This window comes from Antrostomus carolinensis, unplaced genomic scaffold, assembly GCF_000700745.2.
Source record: "Antrostomus carolinensis isolate BGI_N321 unplaced genomic scaffold, ASM70074v2 scaffold16523, whole genome shotgun sequence".
Taxonomy (NCBI): domain Eukaryota; kingdom Metazoa; phylum Chordata; class Aves; order Caprimulgiformes; family Caprimulgidae; genus Antrostomus; species Antrostomus carolinensis.
The window spans coordinates 149,161-158,655 of NW_010303596.1; the positions used below are offsets into that span (position 1 = coordinate 149,161).

The 9,495-nt window shown below is 41.8% G+C and overlaps 1 protein-coding gene across 1 annotated transcript in view; it reads left to right on the forward strand.

Moving 5' to 3' along the window:
- The window catches only part of GRM1 (glutamate metabotropic receptor 1), a 146,955-nt gene extending 143,240 nt beyond the window's left edge, over nucleotides 1-3,715 (forward strand). The window contains exon 7 of the mRNA XM_010164162.1: nucleotides 2,598-3,715. Within this exon, the coding sequence (XP_010162464.1) occupies nucleotides 2,598-3,429 (832 nt within the window). The 3' untranslated portion in view covers nucleotides 3,430-3,715. The remainder of the gene's footprint in view (nucleotides 1-2,597) is intronic.
- The last annotated feature ends 5,780 nt before the right edge of the window (nucleotides 3,716-9,495 follow it).

Consider the following 9,495-nt stretch of genomic DNA (forward strand, 5'->3'; position numbering starts at 1 on the left):
GTAGCAGAAAGGAGAGATTTCCCAGGGGAAATTGTCAGATTGATCCTACAGAGAGCCACTGTGGCTCTAAAGCTTTTTGTCACAAGGCCATTGGAATCACAAGCAGTAAGGCCTGGCAAGCAGAAGCAAGGCACTTTGGTGGCACCAGCTTTCCCTGTAGAGCAAGTCAGTAACAGGTGAATCCCAATTAAGCAGTTTCTTCATGTTTGGGCACTGCAGTCCCAGTGCAGTTTGGTTAAGGACAGTCATTGACTTGGGCTCGATTAAGTACGTTATGGAGAGTGCTACAGAAGAATGAAGTCAGAAAAGCAGAATTTGAGGGTGAGGGGGAGGAAAATGAACTGAATAGGAGGATGATCTGAAGACAGAGGTAGCGAGTTCCTTAAAATAGTAATGCTTGCCTTTGATGTAAAATACAAAATCTTGGGAACAAAATGAGATCGAGACTAGAGACTAAACAGATGGTGTGAGGAGGGATTCAAAAGTGAGATGACACACCAGAGCTAGGTATGAAGAAGTAAATGTGGACTTAGCTTAAGAGAAAGCAGATAATCTTCATGGGTTTTTTTCAGAAAAACCCTTTGCAGTATGTGTAAGCTGTAGCATCAGCAAAATACGAGAGTGATTGACTTATTTTCCTCTCTACAAGAAGAGACTTGTTTTGAAGTCAAAGCAGACAAAATGTGTTTCCGTGTTAACAGTTTGTAGATCTTGGTATGTTAAAGTATTACTTTAAAAATCTTTCACGCCCAACAGTTACATTCATTTGCTTATCTCTATAGCACTTCAAAAAAACGTCATTGCACAGCTCATGTTGATCAAAACGGGAATGCTGCTAAACTCTCATTCTTATCTTTTCATTGATCACAATAATATCAAAGTTTCATCCTTCAGCTGGGACCTTGGCTTTTTTTCCCTCTAGGTCCTATCAACTAATGCTTTGGGGAGTTATGAATATTTAGATTGGCCTGTTCTTGTGAGCCAGTTCCCACAGAGGTGGTAAGTCACAGGTCCAGTGTTTGGAGTCTGGAGTTGAACTTCCCAGCTTGGATCCATCTCAAATTCTTTTTTTTCTCCAGGAATATTTACTGCTCAGCAGAAAAGTGCCACATTGCCATGTACATTTCTTTTCCGTTTTGCCAGATTTACAACATTATCTGTGTTGTACCAGCTTCTTCCAGCTATCACAAGTCAGTCAATTTTTATTTTTTTTCACAAAATTCACAGAATCACAGAATGTTAGGGATTGGAAGGGACCTCGAAAGATCATCTAGTCCAACCCCCCTGCCAGAGCAGGATCACCTACTGGTAATTCAACTGGTAATTATTTACTCCCCGAAAAACAGAAGGAGTCTGAGCAAGGTAAAGCGAAATACTCAGAACAGTACTGCAGGCTGTATGTAAGGGAGGCAATCTCCCCTGGTGTGTGCAGTAGCAGGAGGCAGCACTGCTGTGCCAGCTTCCCACCCAGATTGCCTCCTACCTGCACTGCAATCACAGAGTCTGAAATGTAATCCTTTGTTTACTTCTGCCACCCTGAGGGATGAAACTCTGAGATAAACCTGCTTCCCATAAATAATCTCAGAATTTCTCTCTGGTTTCCACCCAGGTGATGTATATTATAATTTGTAAATGATCTCTACTGCCTGACTTGCAATTAAACAATTGCTTGGTCCTCTTAAGCACTGCTCAGCTCCCTGTCCCACCAGCTGCTAATGAGATATCAGTCTGCTTTGAGTGCTGCTCCCTGCAAAGGTACAGGGAAATGCAAAAAACTCAGTACAGTTCCTCAGGGACAGACCTGACCCTCAGGTCCTCACTCAACCAAACACCCCAGCGTTTTGATGGGATCCAGCCCATGTGCGGAGTCGGAGGGTTCGAGTCGGCATGATCGTGTCGCTGCTTGTTCCTCCACCCACACAAACCAACTGTTTTCAATCCCAGCATTTTATCCTGGTTTGTAAATAATGGTTGCTTGGGAAGAAGTGTGTTTGCCTCCTGCCTGATGGAGGCCCTGGGAGTCCTTAATTTCTGTAATAGCTAATCTGTTCCTAAATGCAAAGCAGGGCCAGGGAATAAGAAGGAAAGGAGGGGTTACTAACAATTCCTCTCTCTACACAGAGTGCCAAAGGCTAAGGTTGTGGGTTGTTTTTCTTTCAACAATTTGGAAATATTTCATATAAACTTCAAGTCAGGCTTAATTAAAGTTCTCCCTGTGATTTTTTCCCTCTTTTTTTCCTTCTTCCCTTAAAGGTGGGGGTGAGCAAACCTAGATACAAAATGACATAGCTATGGTCCTCGAAACAGAGCCAGCCCTCTCTCCCAGAGCCCTTCCCCAGGCTAGGCTTTCCAGGCTGGCTGTAGGGTGGGTAACCAGCAGAGAGTAATTGCCTTTGGATTAAAATTGCAGTAATTACTGCTGTTCTAAACGACACTTGTTGTTTCCTTCTGTAGTATTTCTGGGAGGACACAAAGAACTGGAGGGTGGAGGCTTATTAATGAGGCAAAGCAATCAGTATTTTTGTAAGCTTGTTTGTTATACTGCCAGTGTCTGCGTAATGTAAATGCAAATAAACCCATCTTTATTTTATTCATAGTTCTAATGGAAAGTCTGTGTCATGGTCTGAACCAGGTGGAAGACAAGCTCCCAAAGGGGAACACGTGTGGCACAGACTGTCAGTGCATGTGAAGAACCAGGAGACAGGGTGCAATCAGACAGCGGTGATCAAACCCCTCACTAAAAACTACCACGGCCAAAGCAAGAGCCTGACTTTTACCGACAACAGCAGTAAGACTCTGTACAATGTGGAGGAAGAAGACAGAGAGCCTGTTCACCTCAACCAGCCCAGCAGCCCCTCCATGGTGGTGCACAGGAGGGTGGCGACGACCCCCCCACTGCAGGCCACAACGGAGGAGACCCACCTCTTCTTGCCCGAAGAGCCCCCCAGGACCCTGCCCCTGCAGCCGCGGTCTCTCATGGACCAGCTGCAAGGAGCGGTCAACAAGTTTGCCACCGGCATCCCTGACTTCAATGCCGTCCTCCCCACGCCTGGCTCGGGGAATGGCATCCGACCACCCTACCAACCCCCCCTGCCACAGCAGCCGCCCCTGCCACCTCTCCAGGTGGCTGCCTTCAGCGAGGAGCCCCTGTCTCCCCTGGCCGAGGAAGCAGAGAGCGAGAAGCTGAAGCTCATTCAGGGATATGTCTATGAGAAGAACACAGAGGAGGAGGAGGAGCCTGCGACCAGCAAACTGACTCTGGAAGACTCTCCTGCGCTGACACCCCCGTCCCCTTTCCGGGATTCAGTGGCTTCAGGCAGCTCTGTGCCCAGCTCCCCCGTCTCGGAGTCAGTGCTCTGCACCCCCCCAGATGTGACCTATGCCTCTGTCATCCTGAGGGATTATAAGCAAAGCTCATCCACCCTGTAGATGCTGCAAGAGACAAGATGAGAAAGACTTTGGCAGCTGCCCGCTGGGAGGTCCTGGGGAGGCAAGTGTCCCTGGGCTGAGGGGAGAGAGAGCCAAGAACAGAGTCACATAAGACAGGGCAAAAACTTCATCCTGCACTTAAATAAATCAAAGGAAAGAAAAAGAAAAAAAAAAATCCATTCTGAGGGCTCAAAATTCTCTGATAAAAATAAAAATATTGTACTTTGAGAAAATGATAGGAAACCATAACAAAGCACAAACCCAAAAGACAACTTCTATAGCAAAAAAAAAATGCATAAACACACAAGAAAAAAAAAATCACACTTAGTCACACCCTCTTTTGGCAATGCTTGAAAAGGACTTTGGGAAGTGTGACCTGGAGAAGTCATTAGCACATCTCATGACTGCTGTCTGCCTACTAAGGAAGCAACACACCCCACAGCTGGAGGGGCAGAGCGTGGTGAGGAGGAACAAAGCTACTTGTATATGAGACATATATGCATAAATATTTTTTTCTGGTTTCTATAGGTGGTATAACTGCGTAATGTGTCTGGGGGAGAGGAGCTGAGATAATGTGAAAGCACATGGCTCTTACTGACTTTTGTCTGAACAATTTGTTCTTCATACTAGGCTGCTTTTTGGGGGATCTGGGCTTTTTTAAACACTGATTGTGAACAGAGTGAGAAATATGATGAAGTTAAGACTCAAGAGGTTTTTGAAGAAAGCCCTTACTGTAGTACTTGTAATACGATAAGGACATAGAAAAACTGCCCTTTTGTATAAGATTGCAAACCATGTGGCTAAACTGTTACACAACATTTCCTGTAGCAGAACAATATTTATTGACTAACTTTTCATAATACAACATATTTGCCATGTGATTACATCATTCCTTTGTGTTACTTTGGAAACAAATACACTGGAAAATAGCTGTATACTTAGAGCAACAACTATTACTCTGAAAGAAAGGCAGTTCCATACTGGAGGTTATAGTCATTCTCAGAGCAAGAGAGTGAGCGTACGTTTGTGTTTCTGTATGCCTGTGTATGGTATGTGTGAAGCGTAATGTCCAATAACTACCACTGGAAGATTGTCGTATATACTATAAATATTTTTACGTTTAAATCACATTTTATATCGCATTGTTACAACTATTCAATAGATCTTTGGAGGTTTGTATGCTGTGCTAACACTTTTTTTTTTTTTTTTCATATACAAGCTGAGACAGTTGTTACCCTTATAATAGGGTGCTTTATTTTGCAGTTATTTTATGAAGTAAACATATGGTATTAATAACCAGTGCATTGAAAACTTGTTATTTTACATGTTTGCAGCAAGTGTGGTTAACAAAAAAAAAAAAAAAAGAAAATACAAAAAGAAAAAAGTCTCTTTTAGAAATCTTGCAGATGCCAGTGTAAAGGTGAGACAGGAAAAGTAATAAAACTATTTTGTTGCTTCAGATAATTTAAAATAAAATTATGTCCAGACAGGAAATTTCATCAGTGCTTAATGTGTGCATAAATTAACAGGGTTTGTTATAAACAGTTCTTTTAACCTCTTTGTGGTGTTTATATTGTGTTCTTTCCGTATGCTTTCACTCCTATTTAATATACAATATTGTAACTTAAAGATCACTTCTAGGCAGCTGTAGTTCTGTCATTCGTTTCTCCTTCTCTATCCTTCATGCGTTTCCTAGAGATGGGCCTAATCCAAAGCTCCCTAATGGTTGGCATGTTCAAAGTCCAGATCTAATTGCTGTGGCTTGAACTTAATGATACTTATAATTACCCTATTTATAAATGTGCGTATTATACATATAAAGGACAGGATTTTAGCTGCTGTGAACTTCTATTGTGCTGTTGAATTTAGCTGAGGATCTGTCCCACAGTTCTGTACTTTATTTCCAAAGATATTTTAAAGGAATCTCTTCATGTTAATATAGTTGCAAAACCTGATTTTAACCATTCTTCTTGTGAATATTCTATCAGGGTTTTTCTGAATTCAGCATATTTCTACTCTTTTTCTTTCTTTTCACTTGTATTTTAAGAAGTGTTGCTGCCAGTCATCAATTCTTCTCTGAAGATCCAAATCTCATTGTTTTGATCGAATGATATAGTAGTGGTATTGGAAGGTTTGACTGGTGCTCAAAACCAGATAGAGCCTTTTTTCCTCATCCTGTTTTCATGATGTTTGTTCCTTTCAGTATGACTTGTGGCCAATTGCTATCATCATCCTCATCTGGAAAGCATGAAATAACTTTGCCCAAAGGCTCGGTTATGTCTTTGTCAGTAGACTGATGTCTCTATAATGAACTAAAGACACCTGAGGGTCAGTTGGTTGATTTTTGTCTGCTTGAGGCATTTAGGGGGATATTTTTGTTGTTGTTTCTTTTTTTCTGATGCTGAGAACTCATTAAAGATATGAGAAAAATGCCATATTTTCTTTGCTGATCACCGCACTAGCAATGAATTCTATCTTCTTATAACCTTAGTATAAGATTTGTTGTGCTGTTTCCAAAAACATATGTTGTCAGTAGCACAGAGCTACTAGGAAGCTGGTCTTTGAAGAAATGAGGTAGATAAGAAAAAGAAACATAACAGGCTTATATAGATGGGAGACAGCAGTGGGGCAAGGTTTTCATATCTCTATGTTTTGAACATATTAAGCACTGATTTTATTACTGCAATGTAATTATATCATGAGTAGGAGTTTTCTTGAAATTCAGAATACTAGCTTTTAGTTTGTAATTGTTAAAACTGGAAACATACACATAACATAAATATATCTAAAGAGCAAGAACTCACCTTGTGTATGTACTTGTATGAGCTACAAAGCTTCTTGTAAAAGTTCTTTCTTTTGGTCTGTCAAATGCTTGATGAAAACTGCCTTTTTGTCAAAATGATCTTGAAAATGCTGTAAAATAAATATTTTCTATTTATTATTTAAAATTAAAATGATGAGATGATTGATAATTTTTGCTTCCTAAGTAGAAAATAGCCATGTCTGCTAATGAATTGTTTCAGGGTTTTGCAGCAACGTGTGAGAAATGGTGAGATGCTCAAATGAAGGTAGGTCTTGATTAGATTGTGGCATGTAGGTGAGATGGTGGAGGGCTGGAGAATTTTTGTTTAGAAAACAAACCCCAGCTTTTTTGCTTCCTAATAAATATCAGGAGCACTGTAGGTATGCATTTGGGCTGACATGTAGGAGAGAATTCAATGGGAAATGACAGGAAAATTTGCTTCCCTAGGACAAGGGGAAACACTAGCCCTTTGCTGGAAGTACTCCCTCTCCCTGTTTGACTCTGTGAGTAATCAGCTTCTCCCATCAGGGAAACTCAAATACCCTTTCTTGACAGCTCTAAGCAATAGGCATTGATCCATCCGAGGCATCTTGTGCCTCCTTCCTGCACTTGCCTCCTGCTCTGCAGCTCATACACACTGGGGCTTTTTGGTGACTCCTGGACTGCTATGTGCCTCGGCGAGGGGCTGAGTAGGATGGGAGTATAAATATGTTTTCTGGAGTGCTGCTGGGATTTTCAGAGCCAAGTGGCACTAGACATAGAAAATCTAGCTCTTTTTCACTTTACACTTGCAAATAGGCTTGTTTCTTGTGGCTCTTTGGTTTGGATCTGGTCTGGCCTTGCAATAGCCCACATCTAAGGAGTCAGTCCACCTACAACTACTGCACTGCTGGAGTACAGAGAATGATATTGCATTCAGTGGTAAGTGCCAAAAGTTTGGTCTCTTTGCTGGTAGAGTGGGTTTGGTTTTTGGTTTTTATTTTTCCTTTTTTTTTTTTTTTTCAATTAAAGTCTAGTCAATCTATGTCTTAGTGAAGGTTCTGCTGATCAAGTGGACTCAATTACAAAAACATCTTCAGGGGAACATAGAAGTTACTCCCCTCCAGAGCACCCAGTGCAGCATTGCTGGCACCACCATTCTTGCGACTAGTTACTGTTTGTGGGACCCAGCCCACAGCATCTGCTCCTGACACTGCTGCACATCTCAGCAGTCGCATGTGGTGTTTGGGGATACGCTGTACGACGAACACAGGAATAAGTATGATAGTAACATCTGATAATCATATAAGAAATATTAACAAAAATTGTTATCTGGTCTCTAAGTAGCTACACATATGCTGTGCAAATGAATTCATTTTCAAATTGCCATATTTGCATAGGAGGTTAGTACTAATTGTTTCATGCATAGCTTTCCAAACAAACTGACTAGCATAACAAGCCCAGCAAGTCTTACTTTCTTTTTGATGTAGTTTCAGTGTTTGTATTGCTGTGCTTTGAGCTTCCAGCATGGATGGGGATCATTTCAGTTTAAGTCGTTCTAGTCCACATAAATATTTCAGTTCATTTTTTTCTTTATTTTTTTTTAATTTGTCCACATAAACATACAACAATATGAACATTACCAGAAAGAGCAGATTGGGCAAAATCTACATAAACAGACTCCAGTAGATAAGAGCAAACAACAGTTGGTGGAATTGCTAAAGGAAAATATGTAGAGGGACAGATGCTTCAGCCTGTTAAAGCTGCTTTATTAGTCTCTAGATTTCCAGAGCAGTTCTTAATGTGCTTTAGTCTGACAAAGGAAAAGACTGCTCCGGTGCTGTAGAGTCTTTTTAGAGTCCTTTGGCTCCAGCCCCAAGGGCAGATAACATGACAGGCAGAAAGGGAACAGAGTTATATTCGTTCATCTGCATTTCTCTTAATCTAACCTAAGAAAAGGCACAACAAAATCCAAGGCTGGGGAGACGCAAGTAGGAAAGCTTTAAATTAGAAATAAGCAAATCTGAATTGTCAAGATAATTGAGTACAGCAGCAGATGGTTGGGAGATTTAAACAAATTTTCTTTAAGTCTTCAAAGCAGTGAAGAATTCACAGGCTTTGAATTGTTAGGCTTCTACTATGCAGGAGGTCAGATTAAATGATCATAATATCCACAGGGTGCCAAAAAAGCCCATCTAAAATAGCTTTACCCTGAGTAAATGGATGACTGGTCCAGGACCATGGTGCAGCAAAGCAGCGTAGCATGCTTGAGCTCTAGTCTCTAGCCTCCTGTCAAGGACAGAGTGTTGATGTCTCCACCAGCCCAGTCTGTGCCTAGCTGCTCAAGCTCTGCTCGGTAAACTGGGTCTCTGGATCCACTTTGCATGGAGTAAATGGCTACCAGAAGCAAAAGGCAATGGAAATTGGACCCCTGGAGTTGTATTTGTTACCCCTTAGGGAAGAACAGGGAAGCAGGTTGCAAATAGCTGCTCCACACAAGGTCTGAGCGGCAGTTAAAAATGTTTCTTACATGGCAGTGGGAAAAGTCTGGTTTTACAGATTGTCCTGTTGTGGTGGGTTTCTTTCCCGAATAAATGAGTCACTAGACACTTGGCAAGTACCTGTCTCCAAATCTCTGGGAAGGAGAAGCAAACTCGGTAGCAAATATCAAGGCCTATTTTTATCTGCAGAAGATTCCCAACAAGGATATTAGCAAAAAGGGTGATAAGGGATGTTGTGCAGCCAGGTATGTGGTACTACCACAGGCCCCGTATCTGGACCTGGGCCCACATTTTGGTGAACCTTGCAAGCTCCCAAACAGAGATGGTAAATGAAAGCAGGAGTGACTGCTTGCTGCTTCCAGTGCTACACATAAATCCTATCCAACTCAAAAAACAAGCAAGGTATTCTTTGCTTTTGCTAATTCAACTTCCAGTTCTCAGTAAATCAGACAAAAGAGGACTGCTCCCCACCTGAGAGAGCAGGTCACTGTTTGGTACCAAGAAAGAGCATCTGTTATCTGCTCGGCTTCAAAGGTGGGCGTAAGCAGTAATCTCTGCAGAAGTAAAATATCATTGTGAGTTGTGGGTTTCCATAACCAAAAGGCCTCTAGGTAGGTGGAGAAGCAGCTGGCATAGATACCAGTGCAGACAGATAAGAGTTTTGGAGTGGTGTGTGTCTATGACATTCAATCCACCCACTTATTTATTGCACACCATGTAATATGTAGGTGGCATGAGATCCATCCCCCCACCTACGCCACGGTATGGTGTATGGGACTCCTA